Source organism: Panthera uncia, assembly GCF_023721935.1.
Source record: "Panthera uncia isolate 11264 chromosome E2 unlocalized genomic scaffold, Puncia_PCG_1.0 HiC_scaffold_19, whole genome shotgun sequence".
NCBI classification, from domain to species: Eukaryota; Metazoa; Chordata; class Mammalia; order Carnivora; family Felidae; genus Panthera; species Panthera uncia.
Window position 1 is genome coordinate 4,120,960 of NW_026057588.1, and position 22,918 is coordinate 4,143,877.

The 22,918-nt window shown below is 55.9% G+C and overlaps 3 protein-coding genes across 4 annotated transcripts in view; 1 reads left to right on the top strand and 2 right to left on the bottom strand.

Annotated features, from left to right (window-relative positions):
• Positions 1 to 4,000, bottom strand: part of LOC125916102 (zinc finger protein 865) — a 6,969-nt gene extending 2,969 nt beyond the window's left edge. The window contains exon 1 of the mRNA XM_049622267.1: positions 3,952 to 4,000. Coding sequence (XP_049478224.1) covers positions 3,952 to 4,000 — 49 coding nt within the window. The remainder of the gene's footprint in view (positions 1 to 3,951) is intronic.
• A 3,069-nt stretch (positions 4,001 to 7,069) lies between these two features.
• Positions 7,070 to 10,038, bottom strand: ZNF524 (zinc finger protein 524). The gene is made up of 2 exons (XM_049621496.1): positions 9,963 to 10,038; positions 7,070 to 8,378 (listed from the first exon to the last, which is right to left on the bottom strand). Exon 2 carries the CDS (start codon positions 8,337 to 8,339, stop codon positions 7,548 to 7,550), a length of 792 nt encoding a protein of 263 aa, XP_049477453.1. The 5' UTR covers positions 8,340 to 8,378; positions 9,963 to 10,038; the 3' UTR covers positions 7,070 to 7,547.
• Positions 10,039 to 10,069: 31 nt separating this feature from the next.
• Positions 10,070 to 16,724, top strand: FIZ1 (FLT3 interacting zinc finger 1). Of its 2 annotated transcripts, none has more exons than XM_049621402.1 (3): positions 10,070 to 10,866; positions 12,423 to 12,777; positions 13,744 to 16,724. In XM_049621402.1, the coding sequence occupies exons 1-3, from the start codon at positions 10,664 to 10,666 to the stop codon at positions 14,929 to 14,931; spliced, it is 1,746 nt and encodes a 581-aa protein (XP_049477359.1). In that variant the 5' UTR covers positions 10,070 to 10,663; the 3' UTR covers positions 14,932 to 16,724. The 2 variants fall into 2 exon arrangements, with proteins under 2 accessions (XP_049477359.1, XP_049477360.1); XM_049621403.1 differs by having other exon boundaries at positions 10,788 to 11,798.
• Positions 16,725 to 22,918: the final 6,194 nt, after the last annotated feature.

The following is a 22,918-nucleotide window of genomic DNA, read 5'->3' on the forward strand; positions in this document are numbered from 1 at the left end:
CGGCAGACCCTGTGGAGAAGAGGACAGGGCTGAGGAAAGGGGACCGGGCGCCGGAAGTCATGGCCATCTGCCGGAGCCACAGTCTGCCTCCCAGCCTTGCTCCTCTCGGCCCCCCGCCCCTCCAGCGCACAGGGCAGCCCCCCTCCTGGCTCTAGCGCACCACAGACGCCTGCTCAGCCGTCCACCTCCTTGCTGGGGCCCCTTTGCTCCTGCCCTCCCATCCCTTCCACGTTCCCGTTGTTTCTGGGGTCTTCCCACATCCTTTCTCCCCATGCCCCAGGCCCTCAGCTCCGCACCCCCAATCTAATTCTCCCAGCACCCCTTGCCTCTGGTGGCAGTCCCCTTACAAACTCTTGGGTATCAGCACCCTCCTAAAACACACACACACACACACACACACACACACACACACACGAGCCCCGTTCTCAATCCCCTCAGGTTTTGCCTCTAAAATGATGAGAGGGTGGACTCTAGAGCTCGAGTGCCAGATAGGAATCTGAGCCCCACCACATTCCAGCTGTGTGACCACAGGCAAGTTCCTGAACCTCTCTGTGCCCGGATTTCCACATCTACAAACAGAGGTGACAAAGCACACCCCTCCTGCTCAGGGTCGATGTGAGGCTCCAGCAAGCAAATAGCAGGCCTTTGGGTGGAGGCTTCCTGGCACTTTGCAAGCATGCGGTAAGTGGTATCATATCGATACCCTCTCAGCACTGGCAGTAGATAAGGTCAAGACAGACCAAGAGAACTGGAATGAAATCAGTGTTGGGGAGGGCCGTGTTCTTTTACTACAAGGTGTTTGCCTGGAAGAAGCAAGTTACACCGGGAGGCCTGGCACTGAGAAGGCAGCCTGACGCAGCAGGAAACAGGTGGGCACTGCACCCGGGCAGACCTGGGTTCACATTCCCTCTCCTTCCCGAACCTCGCTTTCTCCATTTCTACGAGGAGGTGGTAACCCCTAGGCTGCAGGGGGAATTTAGGGAGCTCACTCTGCACGGAAGGAAACATTATGTGTGCCTTCAGTGACGTCACACACCTGGGGGACACCGACAGCAGATGCCCAGGGGGTGCAGGTCTCCGTCCTCGCCCCAGGTGGGGATTTCCCTGCCTCCTGTGCAATGGCAGTCAGTCTCTGGGCACCTCCTTTATAGTATTCGTCATTCCAGAAGGCAGGTGTCCATGTCTGCGCCCCGGCCCCCACCAGAACCTCAGCTCCTACAATGGACTTTTGAACCTGAGCCACCCAGGGGGCCGGGGAAACACCTCCACCAAGTCCGCGGACAGTCAGTGGGAGAAGAGCCTCCAAGGTGTAGCATGCTTCTTGTCCATAATCCCTGGCCCATGGGGGCCTGGCTCTGTGCCCACAACAGGGGTCAGCGATGCCTACCAAGGCCAGGGCCCATCTGCCCCCAGCCAGCCAGCTGGCTCTCTCCCCCCCCACAGGTGAAAGGTGAGTGTCTCCTCCACTCCTCCGCCAAGAGGTCGATATTTTTAGCCTCTAGCTCTGGGTGTCCTTGGACGAGACTCAACATCCCATGCCCTTCACACCCCCTCTGGTTAATTTGCTCTCCAGAAGGAACAAAGGCATGGCTGCGGTGGTGGTGGGAGCCTGTGGGGGAAACCTAAACCCAGGAGACCGGGAGAGCGGGCTGGGTGGGCAGAAAGCACATGGTAGAGGAGTGCAAGGGGCAGGGGAAGGAGGTGTCAGGGAAGAAACCACGGCCCTGGCTTGCCTCCATCAGGGTACATATTAATAACAGCTAATGTTGACTGGGCATTTCCTACAAGCCCAGTGTGTTCCCAGCAAATCCCCCCAAAATCTATGAGACTATGACACAGGGACTATTATCCCCTTTTGACAAAACAGAGGCACAGAGAAGTCAAGTAAATTGCCCAAGGTCACAGAGCAAGTCTGCGGCTCAGCCTCCCCACTTCCCCCACCAGGTTGTTTGCTTCCTGAGGTGGACAAAGGTGGGGTGGACTGTGGGGCCTGGAGCCTTACTGGGGGGTGTTACCTAGGTGATGGGAGTTTATGTAGGGGGCTGGGTGGGAGGGGAAGGGGGTCTCTGTCTTGAACGGATGGAGCAGTGATGTGGCGAGTCTATTCCTCAGATCTCAAGGTTCAGTCCTGTGCTTGCTTCAGGTCCCTGTTCAGATGTCCTCTCCATCCTACCCAATCCTCCCTAACCCCTCATCTTGCTGCATTTTCTCATCACTGTCACTGCCACCACTTGCTGTGTGTATTTCTTTGACTGTGTGTTTACTGTCTGGCATCCCCACCTAACAGAATAAGGATTTGGTCTGTCTTGTTTGCCGCTGTGCCCCCAGCACCGAGCACAGCACCCAGTACGGTGTGGTTGTTTGATAAGTATTTGCTGATATATGGGACTTAAACAGCACCCTCCTAAATCACCAGCAGACCCACCAAGAAACCACAAGAAACAAGGAACCCCAGATGAATAAATATGAAAACACAACGTACCAAAACTTAGGGAAGATGCAGCCAAAGTAGGGTTCAGAGGTAAACTGATAGCCTATACCGATAAGTGTTTGTTAAATGAGCAAAGGAACAAGACTGAGCTGACCAGAACCCCCTGAGGGAGGGAGGGGGACGTTTAGCAGAGATGGGAGTTGACACGGGGTGGAGGTCCCCAGAAGAAGGAATTCAAGGGCGGTGATGTTGTAAGGAGGGACCCAAAGGCGAGTGGGAAGATGTGAAGGGCTACTGCTGTGAAGAGCAGGGAGGAGCACTGGGGGGTGGAAGTGATCACGCTCCCAGTATTTCCACTGGGAAATAAGAGGCATTTCCTCTTTCAGGGGATCCCAGCCTTAAATCGGTGTCTTTCTAAGGGGAGACGCATCCTATGGAGAGAAGCATGATGGGGGCATGTCCCAAGGGGACAATGGGGATTTCCCTGCCTCCTGTGCAATGGCAGTCAGTCTCTGGGCACCTCCTTTACAGTATTTGTCATTCCAGCAACGGCACTCGTAATCGTAACAGCTCATGTTTGTGTTTATTGTTCAACCGGTTTGAGGTGCAGCATCGTGAGGCCTCACGATGGTCCTGTACTGTTATCAGCTCCATTTTTTAAGTGGGAAAACTGAGAAGGGGGGGGTCATTTCCCCAAGGTCACATAGCCAGTCAAGGGGAAAGTAGGTATTAGATTCCAAATCTCTCCGATACCAGGACCTGTGGGCCATTCTGCTACAACAGGTTCGACTTGGGATGAAGCTGTACTCTGTTAATAACAGTAACGTGGACACACGGTACCGCGTAATGTGAAGTGCTTTCTACCTGCCTAGTGCTCTTCTAAATCCTTCAACGAATCTTCCTACTGAGTCAAGAAGATGGTGACCACTCTCAACTCTGTTTCACAGAGGAAGAGACTGAGGGCTGGAGACATAAATTCATCTCCTAACGTCATAACCAGTAACAAGCCGTGGCAGAGCCAGGAATAGGAGGCAAGCAGCAGGGCCCCAGAGTGCGTGCTGTTACCCACTACAGCATGCTGTCTTTCAACATTCTCTCTCCAAAATAAAGGAAGGCCCCCCACTCTGCCTTATACTAGAAATACACTTCGCCGCACCCACTTCCTTGATACCCGAGCCCAGAACCAGCCACCAGGATTTTCTGAACACTAATAAGCACCGTACTACGTATCTTATGTGGTTTGTCTCCAACTTCATAACAGACTCATCAGATAAGCATTACTATTATTCTCATTTAACAGATGGGAGGACTAAGGCCAAACCACGTCCCTCCTCTGTTCAAAGCCTGCAATGACACCCATCCCACTTAAAGTCAAAGTCTCTATGATGACCTACATACCCTCCATGGCCACCTGGCTGCTCATCCAACGTGCCAGCATTCCTACCCCAGGGCCCTTGCACTGGCTGTTGCTTCTGTCTGGAATCCTCTGACTGCTATCTCTATACCTCTCTCTCCCTCACCTCTTTCACACCTCTGCCCAAAGGCTGTCTCCTCAGTGAGGCTCTCCATGGCCCCTGTAACCTGTCATCCACACCAACATTCCGGCTCTTCCCAGCCTGCTTTGTTTCTGTCCTTACCTGTCAGCATCACCCGATAAACCACATATTCTGCTTGTCTTGTTGTTGCTGGCCTCCCCCTCTAGAAGGTGGGCTCCATACAGGCAACGATTTTTTTACCTGTTTTGTTCACTGTTCTATCCCAGGACCTAGAACAGTGCCTGTCTCCAAAAATATTTATGAAATAAGTGAATGAATGAGGCTAGGAAAAGAGGGAGTGGTTTGCTCAGAGATATGAACACAGTGGAATCCCGGACTCACCCTCTTAACCACTTCACTCTTGGGGGGAGCTGGTAAGAGCAGCCCCCGGTTGGCCACAGTTGTCCAGGAGGGTCGGGATTTACATAGAGGTGTGTGTGTGGCTTTGGGGAGCGACAAGATGACAATGGGAATCTTTTGAAGAAGGCCTTTTTGCCACCCTCTTCTGTGACTATACCCTGATCCTGCTGTATTTATCCACACACATACATTTTGTTTTTTAATTGTCCCATCAGCTAGCATATGCGCTCCATGAGGGCAAGGGTTTTTGTCTGTTTGGTTCTCTGCTGCATCCCCCACGTGTAACAGGTCCTCATCAAACACTTGTTGAACAAATGAACGAATGAACAAATGAAGAACAGTATGGGCTTGGTAGAGCTGACAAAGGCGAGAAAATTGATCACAGTGCCCTTATCCCCAATGCCCTAAGACATCAAACCCTCTCCCTCTTGTTCTCTTCCTTCACTGGCTTCCCTGATGCTCCTCCACTCACCATGATCACGGCCACCTCAGGACCTTTGCACTTGCTATTCTCGCTGCCTGAAACCGTCCACCCAGATCTCTACATGGCTAAGTCACCTCTGCTAATTCAGTTTTCACCTCTGAGGTAAACCATCGGGCTCTGGGAGAACCCAGAAAACAGGATTTATCTTATTCGTTCACTTGTGTTTGAACTCTCTCAAGTAGACTGTAAAACCCACAAAATGAAAGACCATGTGTATCTCTCTCCTTCACCACTGTATGCCCTGTACCTAGAACAGTGAATGAATGAATGAATGAATGAATGAACACATGCCTGGGGAAAAAAAGAGGTCAGGCCATAGTAAAGATGGGGTGTCTTCTCTAGGGCGTCCAGGAGGATGAAATGAAGCTGGGTGCGAAGTGGGAGAGGTTAACGCCACAGAAAGAGGTGGTCTGAGAGGGAGAGGCTCACTGTGGGGCACTGCTCTGTGGGAGGACTGGGGACAGGAGCTGACCTGGCTTGGGGAGAGGAGGGAGGTACAGCAGAAGTGTTTCATTGGAGCCTGGAGCTAAACAGGCAGCTGTTTCCACCTGAATGGGGAGAGGATGTGGGTGTGAGAGCAGAACTCTAGAGGGAGCTAGCTGTTCTATTGGGGGGGGGGGGGAATGGAAATGTGGGAGATTTGGGGGCTGTTGTGTGTGGACAGAGATAAGAGGGGCAGTTCTGCAGCGAAGCACTAATGCAACACTCTTTGGAGGCAGCCTATAGGGAATACTAACGGAGGGTTCACGGGCAGCTGCCCTCCATGAAGGAAGGCAGTGCTGGTGGCATTTGGGGGGCTGTCCTGGAGGCAGCAATGACGAGGGTTACGCAGAAGCGATCCTATGAGAAAGCATTCATGGGGGCCCTGGCAGCAGTTTAAGGGATCGCCACAAATAAGGACGCTTTGGCAGCCGTCCTGCATGAGGGCGTTAATGGGGCAGATGTCTGGAAGGGTCTTATGGGGGAGCAGTGACTGGGGGGACCCCTGGCGAGGGCCCGGCGGGAGAGGCACTGACGGGGACGTTCTGGGGACCAGAGCGGGCCAGGGCGGGACCCCCCGCCCCCGTTGCCCCCGGGTCCCCGGGCCACGCGCCCCGTCACTCACCGGCGCAGGGGTCTCCGCCGGGAGGAGGCCGAGGAGGCGGAGGAGGCGCCGCCGCTCCGGGGAGACCCGAGGGCCCGACCGGAAGTGCCGCCCCCTCCCCCTCCCCGGCAGCCCCGCGCCGCCCGCCTGCCCGCCCGCCCGGAAGCGGAAGTCGCGCCCGTCTCCGAGGCGCCGGCGTGGAGGAGCGGAAAGAGGAGGCGGTGGCGGCGACCGGGAAAGAGAAGTGCGCCTGCGCACTGGCTCGGGGACGCGGACGGGGAGAGCCTAGGCCGCTTCCGGTAGGCGAGCTAAGCAACGTGCGCCTGCGCCCTGAGCCCCCGCCTCCTAGGACACAGCCCACACGCTCCAGACATCCGGTTAAGCCACGCCCCTCGCGTAAATCTGGCGTGTAAGCCCCTCCCCCATTCCGAACCACGCCCATTTTATAGCTTAATTATTTAAGCCCCGCCCACTGCCTTAAAATCCATCCTCCTCGCCCCAGCACCCACGATTTTTCTCCTGTTCTTACCCACCTCCAAGTCCCCAAGAACTCCACCTATCTCCCCTCAGCCCCGCCCACAGCCCCAACACTTTCTTCTAAGCAGTGCCCCCCAGAGGTTTTTAGGCTGCACCAAGCCCCCTGTGTTAGCCCAGCCCCTTCCTACTAAGCGCCCTTCGTCTCAGGCACTTCCCTTCCTTAGTATTTATTTAGGTACCCCCTTCTGTCACCTGTGCCTGAACAACAGTCATGCCCTCCTCACAGCACCTTCTCTTCACAGTTACATCCCGTCTGTCCCAACACCTTGCTCTCCTGCAGTTCCCCCTTGAAACGTCTCCTCTCAGATAAACCCTATTCATATGGCCTCTAAATCGTTTCCACCTTCTGCCTGCCAACCCTTAAACCAAGTCAAGCCCCACCCTTGTTCTCAACACCTGCCCCCTAAACCCCGCCCACAATGCTCATCAGCCTCACCCCTTAGCCCCAACCCCGCCCCCTGTTTCCCTAGCCCCGCCCCCTCCTGGCCACACCTCTTATCTACGTAAGCCTTACCAAAGTTGTCAATTCTACTCACAACCCTCAACTCGGTTTTTCCTTAGTGTCAGGACGAAGTGATGGGGCAAAGTAGTGGGGGCAGAATTTCCAAGAATATGGCTGGGATGGGGGATGGGGACCTAGATCACATTTGCACAGAGGTTCAATGTTTTACTTAGAGTGGATACTTACAGGGAGCACTTTGGGGTCTGCTGGAACTGGGAGAGGGGGCAAAGCCTTCCTCCAAGCCAGCCCATAGTGGCAAGCTAACAAGGCACATGACATGGGGTTCTCCCAAATTCGATGCACTCCTATCAGGGTGGCATAGCGACCAGAGCACATTTGAAGGGAGGGCCAGCCCTGGTACCATCACTGAATACACACAGGAAGCCAGTAGGCAGATATTTATTTCCAAGGCCCCTGCCTCCAGGGGCCTGTCAGTCCGGGGGAGGGTGGCAGAAGGCAGCAGGACCCAGGAGTTTAGGTCCTCACCCTCAACCCCCTCCCACAACGGGAAGACCACCAGGTATGAGGGCGTCCCAGCTTTCCTGCCCAGGCTCAGCACCAGCTGAACTCCCAGCTCTAAACCTGGCCTGGGGACAGGTGGCCCAGGGTGTGGGTCAAGCCAGCTCTTTGCCCTCCGGCTCCTCCACCCCCTCTTCAGCCCCTGCCGTAGCCGGAATGCCCTCGTCGTCCCACGGTGGTTCGGGACCTGGGTCCGGGGAACACAGGGGTGCCCCCATGGCCTCGGGGTGCTTGCGTTTGGCATGGCGCCGGAGCGTGTTGGCCTCCGTGAAGCGCAGCCGGCAGACAGGGCACTGGTAGGGGCGCTCCCCGGAGTGGACACGGTGGTGGTGGGCCAGCTCACCCGCCTCGCGGAAGCGACGAGGGCAGAGTGGGCAGCGGAAGGGCCGCAGGCCGGCATGGATGTTGCAGTGCCGCCGTAGGTGGCTGGACCGCTTGAAGGTCTTGCCGCAATCCTTGCACTCGTGCGGCTTCAGCTCTGAGTGCGAGATGCTGTGGCGTTCCAGGTCGGAGAGGTAGGGGAAGGCCCGCAGGCACACCGGGCAGAAGTGCGGGGCCTTCTTGGGGCCAGAGCCCTCAGGCAAACCAGCCGCTGACCCCTCAGAGACTGTATAGGGCACACCCTGATCATCGATCAACAGGAGGTCGCTGCCACCGCCGCTGCCCACAGGGGCTGTCACCCCCTGTGCCAGCGGGGGCTCCTGCCCTGACTTGGGGGGGCGGCCCCGCTTGCGAGGGAGGGCGGCCTTGAGCGTCCGATTCGAGGAGGTGGCCCCCCCAGGGCGCCGGCCTCGGCGGCCCCGGGGAACAGGAGGAGGTAAGGCCAGAGGTTTCTCTTCCTCCCCGGGCAAAGGCGAAGGCAACGGGTCTGGGCTGGGGGTGTCCATTGAGCAGTGGGGGGCTTGGGTCTGGGCACTGGAGCCGGGCTAAGAGAAGAGAGGGGGCAGCCGTCAGTGCAGGGAGGGTCTGAGTCATCCCTTGTCCCCCAACACCTCGCCCATCCCTTGGTCTGAGTCTCTCGACCTGGGCATGGCCAACATTCACCTGGACAGTTATAGCTACACTGGTGGGTAAAATAGCAAGATAATTCCAACCATTTGGTAAAAAGACACTACCTTTAGCCACACAGGTGTCTCCTAAGCCTCCCTCACCCCCTTCCTAGAAGCTCAGAGTCATCTTGAATCAAAATAAAGGAAAATCTTCATAGGAGGATAGGATAGAGTCCAACTAAGGGTATGGGCCAGTATTGCGATCCTCAAAACAAAGAACCCATCAAACCTGAGCCATGGAGGCCTAGATGTTTTGTCCCGCTTCTGTTTGGCAAAGTGGGAGGAGTGTGGGAGTTCAGGACTGGGAGAAGACAGGGACTGGTGGTCCCAGGTGGTTTGGCCCCAAGTCGTGGGTGAAGAAATATATGGGAACTGTTAAGGCTCCCAACTCACAGGGTCTGGGTTCAACTCCTGAGTCTATCACTCACTCTCTGTGTGGTCTGGGGCAATTATTTCTCTGAGTCTCCATTAAGCCTTTTGCAAAATAGGACGAATAGGTCATCTTACTCGCACAGACATGGCATGGGGATAATACACATAAAGTGCTCAGTGCACAGAAGTGCCTAGAAGATATCAGCTAGGCACTCACTGACAGCTAAGCCCCACGCCAACTTTCTGAATAATGGTACATCACCCCCATTTTGCAGCTGGGGAAACAGAGGCACAGGAAAGCCAAGTCAGTTGCCCAAGCCCTCTCTGCAAACAAGAGCGAGATCAGGACTCGAACTAGATCTCCAGGACCCCAAAGGCGCAGGGAGTGAGAAGAAATGCACCCAAGGAGACAAGGGGACACCATAGGGTTCCTTACACCTGGGTTAGATCCAGCTCTGCCATTAATTAACAAATGACTTTGCTTCTCTGGGCCAGTTTCCACCTCTGTAAAATGGCTATAGCAAGTTGTCAGTCGGTAATAGTAAGCACTCAGTAAACTACCATCACCACCATGACCTCCATCGACAGAGCATGGGACCATGAGACTAGGGTGTAATTAAGGCGAGAGTGAGGAAGGAAGAGGTGCAGTTAACAGCTGGGGCTGCAGGTGCCACTGGAACAGGCACATACATTGAAGGCTACAGAGGGGCCACCACTTTTCCACGATCACATGGTTCGCTCCGGTAGGAAGGCCTGGACTAGAACCGGGGTCTCCGGAACAGGGGCCTCGCCCCTTGCCCCTCTGCCACCCCCGTGCAGGCACGCGCCCGGCGGCCCGAGCGCGCGGGGCGGGCCCGGCCGGGGGGGCGCCCAATGGGCGGCGCGCGGGCCGCGGACGGCGAGGGCCTCCAGGAAGGGGGTCTGCGCGCGCGCGCCCGGGCCGACTCCGCGGGGCGCGAGGTCGGCGCGCGCGCTGCGGCGGGCGCGGGCGCAGAAGCAGGTGTGGGGGCGCGCTCCAGGAGCGCGCGGCCCCGGGCCTCCCCTCCCTCCGCTCCCCTCTCCCCGCCCGGACCCCCGCCTCTCGGGTACCTCATTTGCATGTCGCCTGGGCTCGCGAGTGTGCGCGCGCGGGGGCGACGGGGCCGGCGCGTGGGAAGGGGCGGGGGCCAGGGGGCCCTGCCCCTCGGCGGCGCGCTTGGGGACGGCCCCGCCCTCTCCCTCCCCCACTCCCTCTCAGTCGGGCCCGCGCCCGCGGGGAACAAAGAGGACGCGCCGGGTCCTAAGGACCGGTCACGTCCTTGCAGCCAAAACGCGCCTGCGCGCCCGTCGCCTTCGCTGGCCCCGAGCGGGAAATAACCCCACCAACACATTCTGGACCACATAGAAATGTCTTTCCTCCCACAAAGTACCCAGCCGGGTGACCCAATCAAAGGCAGGTACCGCAAGGATGAGGAGCGGGAAAATGGCTGCTTGTTCCCGTAATTAACATGGCGCCTGATAGGCTTCAAAACCCCCTGGAGGGCTGACAACAACATGGGACCTGCTCTTTCCTCCTAACTCTACCAAAGTCGCCGAACTTTGATTTTTCTTTTCTCCGGACTCAAAGCTACATCCTACACAGGAGGAGTCTAAGGCTGTGAAAAGGGAATCACATCTGCCCTCATCAACGTGAACTCCCGCCAGCACAGACACCGAGGGCAGGAGGCCGCGGCGGGAGCCTGTTGCCCTCAGTCTGTATGGCGCCGGGAGTCCTCCCCCCTTAGCTCCGCCCCACTCTGCCCTCACCAAAGATGGCGCCACCCTGGCTTCCCCAACTTCCAGTGCTGGGGAAGGGACGGAAAACAGGGATAAGGGCGGGCGGTGGGGAGGGGGAAGCCAAGGGGGCGGGAGAAAGGAGTGTGGGGGAGCAGGGAGCCGAGGCGGAAGTCGAGGGGCCCCCGGGTGGAAGTGACGCTGCCCCCGCTGCCCAAAATGTCGGCGCCCAGAGGGAGGTGTAAGTAATTAAAGAGAAAAGCCGACTGACTTTCCCGGCCTCCTGGGGCCGCCCCAGGGCTCCAAAACCCCCGCTCCGTGCGAGCGAGGTGGACTCGCCCGGCTGCGGGTCGCGCCTGACCTGCTCCCACCCCGGGCGCCCCGGGCCGCACCTCTTAGGGACAGGGGGGAGGGGCACAAAAGGCCGGTACTCAGGGCCTCGGTCCCAGAGCCGACAGGGGAGGGGGGGGGGGCCAGTCCTGCAGGCGACTGGGTGGGAAGGAGGCGGGGCTTAGTGGCGACAGGGGCGGAGCAGCTGCGGGGAGGAGCTTCCAGAGGGGCGTGGTTTAGAATGGAAATAGGCTGGGCTTAGTGAAAGAAGCGGGACTATGGGTAGAAAATGGGTGGGGCTTAGCAATGGGTGGGGCTTGATAAGGGGCGTGGCCAAAGAGTGCTAGGAGGGTCCCAGGTCGAAGGGTGGAAGGGACTTACCTGGGCTGAGTGGGGGGGGCGGGAGGGGGAGCGGGAATGGGACTCAGGGCACAGGTGGGCGGAGCTTAGAGTAGAAGGGGAGTAGTTTGTGCAGGAGTGGGCGCAGTGAGGTGATGGGATTTAGGCGTGTAATTAGTCTTAGTGGAAATAACAAGTCTTCATAACGTAAGTGCAATGATTTGGAGGGCTGGGAAGGGGCTCCCCCCGGAAGGCTGAGTGGAGGGGTCTTGGAAAGGACGGGCCCCCCTACAGGCTAGGTGGAGACGACAACCTGTGTGGCGTTCTGGAGGCGCACCTTAGCGGAGAAGAGATGGTAGGATTTAGAGAGCAATCTCAGAGGAACTTGGCAGGCAGTAGTAATCAGAACAGCTTGCCTGTTGAGCCTTTGCTGGGTCCCTGCCTGAGTCAGGGCGCGGCACGCACTGCCACAGTTTTGCTTACGCCTCACCTCCACTGCATGAGGTAGGTACCCCTGTTATTCCCACTGTGCAGATGGACAGACTTTCTGCAGATGGACAGTTGGTTTCTTCAGAGGTTCCAGGACCATTCCTGGTCGCCCTGGAAGGTTGAACCAAGTGCACTTGGCCCCAAATCTTTGTCCCACTCATTTGCTAAGAATGTGAATCTTTTCCCCGAAGATGACTTTCACTCTCGAAGAAGACTGGGAGGGACTTTCAGAGAGGAAGGGACTTGTCAGAGAATTCAAGAGGCAACTCGAACTTGAGGAGGAGTGGGTGGGACCTGATTCAGAGTGGCTGGGGCCTAACAGAGTGGGCGGGGCTTAGGGAGAAGTGGCGGGGGGGGGGGCGGGGGGGGTCCAAGTAGAGAAGAGGCTTAATAACACTCAGGAGTGTATTAGCCACTTGGCACTAATTAGGAAGATTGGCAGATGAGTGAGAGGAGGGTTTGTAGAAGGGGAGGCTTAACGATGGGTGGTCGTGGCTTGGAGGTTGAGTGTAGCTTGGAGGGAAGTGGGAAGGGTTCCCAGGGGACAGATAGCGGGTCCTGAGTCCAAGGAGACTGATAGGAGAGGGCTGATGGGGAGCTGACTGCTTCACCTGCCCTCCATGTCTCCCCTTGCTCCAGAGAGAGCCTCCACTCGCCACTGCCCTCCCACCACGCCACCATGGATGATGCCCCGCTGCCAGTGCCCCCGGTCCCCGCCCCGGCCCCGGCCCCAGCACCTCCCGCTGCTGCTGCTCCCCGGGTCCCATTTCACTGCAGTGAGTGTGGCAAGAGCTTCCGCTACCGCTCGGACCTTCGGCGCCACTTCGCCCGGCACACTGCACTCAAACCCCACGCGTGTCCGCGCTGTGGCAAGGGCTTCAAACACAGCTTCAACCTGGCCAACCACCTGCGTTCGCACACCGGCGAGCGGCCCTACCGCTGCTCTGCCTGCCCTAAAGGGTTCCGAGACTCCACCGGCCTGCTGCACCACCAGGTGAGTCCCGCAGGCTGGGCTCAGGCTGGCCTCCCTGGGCTGGACACACCCTTGGAGCCACAGGGCCCCACTTTGGGCAGCAGACAGCGCTGTGCTTTCTCACTTAGCTTTACAGTTCAACAGGCAGGCACTACCAACCAAAAGGACTGGACGCTCAAAATCTGTCTCTAGTACTCCCAGACTTTTAAATAAAGCACAAGGGCCACTATCAGTAAGGCACAGTCTTGTGTAACACACTGGCCACATTTCACGTGCTCAAAAGCCAGGTGTCGCTGGTGGCTGCCATATTGGTCAGTGAAGATACACAACACCTCCATCAGTGCAGAAAGTTCTGTTGGACAGTTCTTGCTCTAGAAGGTTGGACATTTACCTTGAAAAACCACCTCCCATCCCAGGGCATTATGAAAGATCCTCCCCACCTCTTCCTGATATCCACCACCTTAGAGGACATCCATAGGAGGTCGGAACATTTATCAATAATAAGTACAATTTCTAGGAATTGAGCAGCTATTTAGCGATGATTTTATCCTATACTCACAACGACCCTGTGAGATGACACATCTTGTGCCCGTGTCACAGAGGAGAAAAGCAGAGCCTCAGAGATGATGTTACTTGTCTAGTTTTCACTGCAAGTAGAAGGCAGAGGGGGACTTGAACCCAGGTTTGTTAGTGCTCAGAGCCCTAGTACCTAGCCATTCTCCCAGGGAGTCCCAGTTTCCTAGGTGGGCTTGGTGAAAATGAGTAAGAGTTAGTCCGAACGAATGGGAGGAAGAATTCTCCAGCCTAAAGGAACAGCACGTGCAAAGGTCCTGTGAGGGAAGGGGCAGAAAGAATCGCAACATGACCCAAATCAGAGAAGATGAGGGAGGAGGTCGAAGCTAGGCAAGGCCACTCCGGAGGGCAGGAATCCGCCCTGCAGGCTGGACCCTCGGCTCTGATGCCGCGCTCTCCCTCTCTCCCTCCCAGGTCGTCCACACTGGTGAGAAACCCTACTGCTGCCTGGTCTGCGAGCTGCGCTTCTCCTCTCGCTCCAGCTTGGGCCGCCATCTCAAGCGCCAGCACCGCGGGGTGCTCCCGTCTCCGCTGCAGCCCGGCCCAGGCCTGCCCGCCCTGAGCGCGCCCTGCTCCGTCTGCTGCAACGTGGGCCCCTGCTCGGTGTGCGGGGGTGCGGGAGCTGCTGGCGGAGAGGGCCCAGAGGCGGCGGGAGCGGGCCCAGGCAGCTGGGGGCTGGCGGAGGCCGCAGCCGCGGCCGCCGCCTCACTGCCCCCGTTCGCCTGCGGAGCCTGTGCGCGGCGCTTCGACCAGGGCCGCGAGCTGGCGGCCCACTGGGCGGCGCACACTGATGTGAAGCCCTTCAAGTGCCCGCGCTGCGAGCGCGACTTCAACGCCCCCGCGCTGCTAGAGCGGCACAAGCTGACGCACGACCTGCAGAGCCCGGGCGCGCCTCCTGCGCAGGCCTGGGCCGCGGGGGCGGCCGACGGCGGCGGAGGCGGCGGTCCTGCGGAGGCAGGCAGCGCCCAGCCGGCGTGGGACGGCGGGCTGCTCCTGGGTCACGCCGGGGGCGGCGTGCCTGAGCTCCGGGGGCTGCTCCCCGAGGGCGGCGGGGAGGCCCCAGCGCCCGCGGCCGTGGCCGAGGCGCCGGAAGACACCCTGTACCAGTGCGACTGCGGGACCTTCTTCGCGTCAGCTGCCGCGCTGGCCAGCCACCTGGAGGCCCACTCGGGGCCCGCCACCTACGGCTGCGGCCACTGCGGGGCCCTGTACGCGGCCCTGGCGGCCCTAGAAGAGCACCGGCGGGCCAGCCACGGCGAGGGTGGAGGGGCGGAGGCGACGCCCGCGGCCCCGGAGGGGGAGCCGGCGGCCGGGGAGGCCGCGTCCGGCTCGGGCCGGGGCAAGAAGATCTTCGGCTGCTCCGAGTGCGAGAAGCTGTTCCGCTCGCCGCGCGACCTGGAGCGGCACGTGCTGGTGCACACGGGCGAGAAGCCGTTCCCGTGCCTCGAGTGCGGCAAGTTCTTCCGCCACGAGTGCTACCTCAAGCGCCACCGGCTGTTGCACGGCACCGAGCGGCCCTTTCCCTGCCACATTTGCGGCAAGGGCTTCATCACGCTCAGCAACCTCTCTCGGCACCTGAAGCTGCACCGGGGCATGGACTGACGGCCAGGCCGCGCCTCCGCCCAACCGCCCCTCCCCGGGGCGGGGCTGGACTTGGGCCCGGCCCGGTCTGGATCCAGATCCACGGGCCCTGGAGCAAGGGGACCCTGGCTGGAGAGACAGGGCCACCAGACGCCCACACAGGGCCCTGAGCTGGAGGGCAGCAAATAAACGGAGAGATTCCTCAGCTCCGGGGTCCAGGACCCCTGAGTGTGAGACCCCTGGAATATACGCTGGGCACCCCCAAGTCAATAGGCAGCCTCCCAGCTGTGGGGACCTAGCAGTGAGAAATGGGTCTCCCAAGTACTTCTCATCTTGAGGGCCCTAATAATGACAGATGGGCACCTTTCCCCTCCCCCAAGGGAAGGCTGCCCCTCTCCCTGAGAGCCATCATTCCCAACGACCTTGATCTGGAGAATGTGGGGAGATCATGACCCCGAATTTCCCTAGATCCCCTCCAAATGCTACCCACCAGTCACTGGTGTCCCCCCCCCCCCAAAAAAAAATGGATATAGCCGGAATCTGCCTTCCCCCGCTCCCACCCCATTTCATTCCTTATGCTGAAAGAGGACCAGGGTAGATGTCCCCTGCCCTCAGCCCCCACTCCCCAATTAGGTCTCCCTCCCCTACTGCAGAATGGATCAACCCTAATGATCTTCCCCACCCCCAACCACTAGAATAGGCTGGTTTGAAATCCCTCCTGCCCAGTAGAATGAACTGATTCAGATACACGCCCCTGTCCACTGGAATGGGCTGGTCCAGACTGTGGCCTGCCCCCCCACCCTCCTTAGGTGAATACGGCAGACACTCCTCCCTCGCTCTGGAGTGTGGGCCAGTCCACATCATTCCCCATCCTGTGAACTCATCTGAATGGGAGGTGGTGGACATTGGGGTTTTCCTCCCACTCTGCTGTAGCACCTGTCAGTCTTTCCATCTCTGTTGGTTTGTCTGTCTCTGTGTTCCCCTCAACCCCAAGGGGGAAGGGGGTTTGGCTAGGGGGTTCCCCCCTGTGAGCCTCGACCTTGCCCCCTCATCCCACTCCCTAATGTCTCCAGGACCCCAATAAACCTTGTCCTGTCAGTCACTGATGTCTCATTTTCTGATCCTTGGCTCCAGAGAGGTGGGAGTTTCTCCCTCCCTGGTTTAGGACAGGCCCCCTAATAAAGATCTTTCCTCCCTCCCTTCTGACAAATTTTGAGTTGAGAGTGCACGACCATTAAAATCAGAAAGGGTTTAAGTCTCACCAAAAGGGAACCCAGTCCCTTAAAAACAACATCCATCTCCAATGGGCTAAACATGCCCTTTAGAAACCATCAATCCCATAAGACTTGCCCCCTAAAAACCAAACTATCTCCTTAACGAAAAGTTCTACCCCTAAGCAGAGACCCTATCTCTTAGACTTCACCTCCAGGTGTCCAAATTTGTACCTTGAATGCTTACATCCAATTCCTAGGATAGGATTTGCCCATCAGGGAAGGGGTCAGCCATTCGTATTGTCTTCTGTGCACTAGATTACATTCCTGTACTGAGTGCCTATTCTGTGCCAGGCATTGTAATCCTCTCTGGAGATCCAACAGCAAAGAAAATAACTCCTCATGGGGTTTATATGTTTAGTGTGTGGGCAATAGGGTGGAGAAAAGAGTAATCAAAGAAAGGAGAGTAATTTCCAGATGGTTTTGAGCATCTGAAGGAGATGAGGAGAGGTGTTAAGAAAGTGACTCTGCCATCCCAGTTCGGGTGTCCTGTGGGCTTCTCTACAGAGGTGGCATTTGATCTGAAACCTCAAGGGTGGCGAGAGACCAGCGAGGAGGATGCCTGGATGGGCACGGAGAAGAGGGAGGAACTGAGGTCGAGGGGTCAGGTCACGCAGAGGCTGGTGGGCTCTCCAGGTCATCGAAAGCAAGATTTTAATGTGGAGGGATGGGATCACTCTTGCACTTTACAAAGTTCCCTCTGGCTGCTGAGTGGAGAAGGAACTGGAGGGGCACAGTGGAAGCAGAAGACTATAGCAGTCCAGCAGGAGAGATGGGGGGGGGGGTGGCTAGACCTTAGTGGTGGAGAGAAATGGGTGGGTTCGAGATGAATTCTGTAAGTAGAATGTGTGTGTGTGTGTGTGTGTGTGTGTGTGTAACTGAAAGGGAGGAATCAAGAGGGTCTGGTTGAGTGGTGGCATTTTGAATTAAGAACAGAAAAGGGGAAGAACACATTTGGGTAGGGGTTTAGGTGAATCAAGAATTCCATTTTGAGCTTCTTAAATATAAGATGCCTGGGAGATTGGCATGCTCTAACAAGGCTGAAGATGTGCATATCTCGCGATGCAGCAATCCCACTGCTAGGCACAAGCCCCAGAGAAATCCCTTCACCTGCACTGGGAGGCACATAGAAAAACACTCCCAGCAGCACATATGGTCAGCCTCAAACTCTGAACAACTGGAACATCGCTGTGAGGGTCTGAATGTTTGTGTCCCCATCAAAATCAATATGTTGAAATCCTAAAGCCCAGTGTGACAGTATTTGGAGATGGAGCTATTGGGAAGTGCTTAAATCACGAGGGTGGAGTCGTCATGCGTGGGATTAGTGACCACATTCCAAAGGCTCCAGAGTGATTCCCTAGTCCTCTCCACCATGTGAGGATGCAGCAAGAAGGCAGTGGCCATGAGGGCCTAGAAGAGGGCCTTCCCCAGAAGGCAAGCATGCTGGTGCCTTGATCTTGGACCTCTGGCTTCCAGGACTGTGAGCAATAAATTTCTGTTGTTTACAAGCCACCCAGTCTGCGGTATTTTGTTACAGCAGCCAGAACAGAATAAGACATCCATCAACAGTATAGCAGATCAATAAACAGTGCTATATTATGCTGTGGAATACTATACAGCAATGAAAGGAAAGGAGTGCAGAAACCCACATTTGCATGGATGAAAGTTACAAAGAAACCCAATGCAAGAAGGCAAGAAGAAGCCCATGGAGTATGACTCCATTTATATAACATTCATAAAGCCAGCAAAACTATAATACTGTTTAGGATGTATTGTGGGTCGTGAACCATCTAGAAAAGCGAGGAAAACATTTGCCCATAAAAACTCAGAACAGTGGGGTTGGATGCATCACGCCCAATCGTCTGTGGACTCTGGGGTGGGAGCTAACATTCCATGTATTAATCAGGTGATCCATTGATGATTCTTTGCTAACTGTACATTTGTATCGTGCTCTTTTAGTCTATGAGTCTCGTATCTCACAAGAAAAAAAAAGTAAAGGAGGCAACCCGGGATCCAGGAACCAGACTCATCCCCTGGGGCAAAAAGAAAAAAGAAAAAAGAAAAAAAAAGAGAATCTGTCTTTGAGAAACAAGACCCGCCCCCTTAGATTCAGGCACCGCCCCAGGGACAAGACCCGCCCACTTGGAGAAAGGAGCCAGGGTTGTCATGGAGATGGCCTCCAGCTAAGGATTAATGAAGAGGGACCTGTGGAGGCTCAACTCCTCCCACCTCACCTCGAATCCAATCCTTTCTCTTCTGAGACAACAGCGAAAGGGACTCACCCATTTCCCCCACCCCCCCACCCCAGGGCCTCCCAAGGGCCCAAGGCTGGACCCTGTACCTAACTCCTCTCACTGTGGCCCCATTTCATAGGTGTGCTAACTGAGGCTCCGAAGGAACGAGGGAGGGTTTTGCTCTCCAGAGAGCCGATTATTGGGCTGACGCTGACGACTCGCTCACAGCTGATCCGTCCAGGCGGCCACCTGGACGCTCACCCGAGCTCCTCGTCTCCCCACCCCGCCTCAGTCTTCTCCCTTCAGGGGGTCCCCCTCTCCTGAAGCCCCAGCCTCGTCTCCTCTTCACTCCTCATCCACATTTCTGTGCGCGGCTTGGTGCTGAAGGGCGAGTATTTCAGCATTTCAGCAAAGCCTGCCCTCAGGGAATTATTTCTACTCCTGCGGAGGGGGAGATGGGCAATCAGTGGGTAATCCACAAGTAGCCTAATGCTACTTTGCTGTAAGTACAGGTTGGAAATTAAGGCAGAGTAAGGACCAGAGGATGACAGGAGGGATCTTTTAGCTAAGGCGGACAGGAGAGGTGTCTCTGAGGACATCTGAAAGAAATGATGGGAGTAAGGGAAACTTCGTGGAAATCTAGGGGAAGGGCATTCCGGAGAGGGAGAACAGCACGTTCAAAGGCCCTGGGGTCCACAGAGAGCAAAGAGGACGGTGTGGCTGGAGCAGAGAGTGAAGCAGGGAGAGAGAGGTGGCAGTCAGCTGAGGGAGGCTCCAGGGGCCAGACCCGTCCAGCCTTACAGGGAGGGGTGAGGAACTCGGGAGGAAGGGATGGGGAGCACGAGAGGTTGTTCAGCGCTGGAGTGACAGCCTGTGATTTCTGGGTGCGGGAGACTGGCCGGGAGGTAGGGAGGCTGGAAGCAGGAGAGCCAATGAGGAGGCAGTTGCAGTGGGAGTGGCCCCCCGGAGTGCAGCCCCGAGCCAATCAGAGCCAGGTCCCGCCCCCTGCCCGAGAGGCCAGCCCTGCCCAGGCCCCCCTCTCTCACCTGGGCCCGCGCCCCGCCTCGTCCCTGCTCCCAGCCTGGGTCTCCCCTGCATCCGGCCGGGCCTCCACGCGGGTCCCACAGGAATTTCTCTAAAACACTAATCGGATCATGTGACTCTCCAGCTTAAAACCTTTTCAATGGCTTCTCAGTGCGCTAGGAATGCGTCCAGCATTCAGCTTGGACTAAGAGGCTGGACACAGTGGCTCGTGCAGCTCCCGGGCTCTCTCCACCACACTGCCGGCTCTGATGTCCCAATCCAAGGCCCTCAGTCTCCCCCAAGACAAGACCCCTCTCCCCACCCCACCCCACCCCATACATGCTGTTCTCTCTGCTTGACACGTTATTTCTCACCTTTCCATTCCTGAATTTTCCTTCCTTCCTTCTTTTTTTTTGGGGGGGGGGTAAGGAAAAAAACGTTAAGCCTGTAAAATATAGATAATGAAGGTGAAATAGCCACACATACCCCCTCGATATAGACTCGGAAGAATTGAAAGCGGCCATTCAAACAAAAATATATTCTTGAACGTTCATAACGGCACTATTCACAATAGCAAACAAAAGGTAGAAATAACCCAATGTCCAAGAACAAATGGGCAGACCAACACAATGCAGTCTACCCATACAGTGGAATATTATTCAACCATAAAAAGGAAGGGCATACGGATACATGCCGCAACATAGATGAATCTCGAAAACATGCTAAGTGAAAGAAACAAGTCATAAAAGATCACGTATTGTATGACTCAGTCGATATGCAATGTCCACAGTAGGCCAAGCCATAGAGAGACAAAGCTGAACGTTGGTTGCCAGGGGCTGGGAGGAGAAAGGGCATGGAGAGTGACAGCTTCATGGATCTAGATTTCTGTTTGGGGAGATGAAAAATTCTGATACTAGATGGTAGGCATAGTTGACATCTCGATGGTGACATCGAGAATGTATTTAATGCCACTGACATTAATGCCACACCCACCCCTATATACTACCAGCTTTGGGACATTAGAGATAAACCTCACTCTCCATAGGCGCCTCTAGGATCTGATTGCTTCTCCCTGCTATAAAATACCCCCTACCTGGGGTGCCTGGGTGGCTTAGTCAGTTAAGCGTCTGACTTTGGCTCAGATCACAATCTTGAGGGTTGGTTTTTTTTTTTTTTAACGTTTATTTATTTTTGAGACAGAGAGAGAGCGCACATGAACAGGGGAGAGTCAGAGAAAGAGGGAGACACAGAATCTGAAACAGGCTCCAGGTTCTGAGCTGTCAGCACAGAGCCTGACGCGGGGCTCGAACCCACAGACCGCGAGATCATGACCTGAGCCGAAGTCGGACACTTAACCGACTGAGCCACCCAGGCGCCCCGCCCAGATGCTTTTTTTTTTTTTTTTAAATTTTTTTTTTCAACGTTTTTTATTTATTTTTGGGACAGAGAGAGACAGAGCATGAACGGGGGAGGGGCAGAGAGAGAGGGAGACACAGAATCGGAAACAGGCTCCAGGCTCTGAGCCATCAGCCCAGAGCCCGACGCGGGGCTCGAACTCACGGACCGCGAGATCGTGACCTGGCTGAAGTCGGACGCTTAACCGACTGCGCCACCCAGGCGCCCCCCAGATGCTTTTAAAAATCAACCTGTAGGCCTCTGTTGTCTCCCCCATCTCTTTGTGAGATGCAAAGACTCCTGGAGACTCGCTTAGCTTTGAAATGTTTTAGTGCCTCGCTTTACCATTCTTTAAAATGGGAGAATAACATGACCCACTCCATATGGCAAGGAGACACAACTGGGTTTGTATTTGTAAGGCGCTTACAAGGCTACACTATTATTAATTTTCACTTTATTTCTTTTTCATTACCCTCCCCCCTCCCATTTATTTCTTGTACCTTTACTCTCTTGAGTATGGAACACATTCACATGGTTTCAAATTCAAAAAGTACAAAAGGATAGAGTGTAGTAAGTTTCAGTTCTGAGAGTTACACAAAGTTGCGAGTTTCCCGTCTCCTCGTCCAGTTCTTCCAGATGCAAACCACTGATGAGCAGATAGTTAGAACAGGTTACAGACTGTTTTCCAGCTGCCTTTTCCCCCCCTTCCCTTCACATTATTACTTGGAGCCTTTCATATTTTTACCCCGTAAGTTTCTTCATTCTGTTGTTGTTGTTGTTGTTGTTGTTGTTGTTATATTCATCTTTTTTATTAATCTGATGATGATGATGATGACGACACACAGCATTCCACTGGGCAGATCAGTCATGACTTCTCGCTCGAATCCTCCACGGATGGGCATTTAGCTCATTTCCAGGCTTCTGCAGTGATATGTAGTCCTACACTCATTCCTGATACAGATTTCATTTTGCATGTTTCCAAACAGGTCTGACAGAAGAGATCCTGGAATTGTTCACTTGTTAAGGTTGTTCCAAACTTCACTCGCCCCAGGGCGCCTGGGTGGCTCAGTAGTCGGTTAGGCATCCAACTTTGGCTCAGGTCATGATCTCATGGTTTGTGGGTTCGAGCCACGCGTCGGGCTCTGTGCTGACAGTTCAGAGCCTGGAGCCTGCTTCAGAATCTGTATCTCCCTCTCTCTGTCTCTCTCTCTCTGTCTCTCTCTCTCTCTCTGCCCCTCCCCCACTCGTGCTCTATCTGTCTCTCTCTCTCTCAAAAACAAATAAACGTCAAATTCCATTCGCCCCAGCCGAGTACAAGAGGTTCCAGTTCCCACACTCTCGCCAACAATGTTGAGCATGTATTTCACCTTAAACCAACGGCGACTAGCTGCAGGCATACCTCCACCACGTGCCTTTTCTGCTCAGCATCAGGTATTTGAGGTGTCGTGTGGAGGCACATGTCTCTACCCTTTCCATTCGCTCGTCCTTCTCATCCCTAACCCTTGACTTTCCTCGTGCAAGTTTCCGCTGAAACAGTGTTGCCTCCTGCAAGACCTTGAGGGTTGCTCTCACCCCTGTGTGGGATCAGCTCAGTGCCGTCTCTGTTCTCTGTGTTCCCACCAAACCCTCTTTCCTGCGACAGAGCACATTTTTCCAGGAGGGCAATTGGATCTGTGTCTGACTGCGTCCTCCTTGAGATTCCTGCAGACAGGGTCCAATGGCCTGTGTCTTTGCCACTGAAGCTCCAGCACCAAGGACAGAGCTAGCCCATAGTAGGTGCTCAGCGGATCTCGGTAGCTTAGGATGGAGTGAGTATGTGTGGCAAGGAATATGCAGAACGGACTTGGAGTAGGTGCTCAGTAAATACTGGTGTCTTAGGAGCGAATGATTATGCACAGGGCTTATCATGGAGGGGTACACTGAGGCCAGGAGAAGGGGAAGTCGCTTGCTCAGGCAGCCAAGTGATGGCTGGAATCGGGTTCTAGTCCAGAGCGCCCCCACTTTCCCTGAGGCCTCTGCCACCGCCTCATTCATCGCGGTCCCCTGGCACCCCCCTCTCCCGACACAGTGCCTGGCACAGACAGG

Coding starts and splice junctions, on each gene's coding strand:
- FIZ1 (XM_049621402.1), top strand. CDS start 10,664: ATGGCGCCACCCTGGCTTCCCCAACTTCCAGTGCTGGGGAAGGGACGG. Junction 10,867..12,422: donor GTCGGCGCCCAGAGGGAGGT/GTAAGTAATTAA, acceptor CCCTTGCTCCAG/AGAGAGCCTCCACTCGCCAC. Junction 12,778..13,743: donor CCGGCCTGCTGCACCACCAG/GTGAGTCCCGCA, acceptor TCTCCCTCCCAG/GTCGTCCACACTGGTGAGAA.
- ZNF524 (XM_049621496.1), bottom strand. CDS start 8,339: ATGGACACCCCCAGCCCAGACCCGTTGCCTTCGCCTTTGCCCGGGGAG.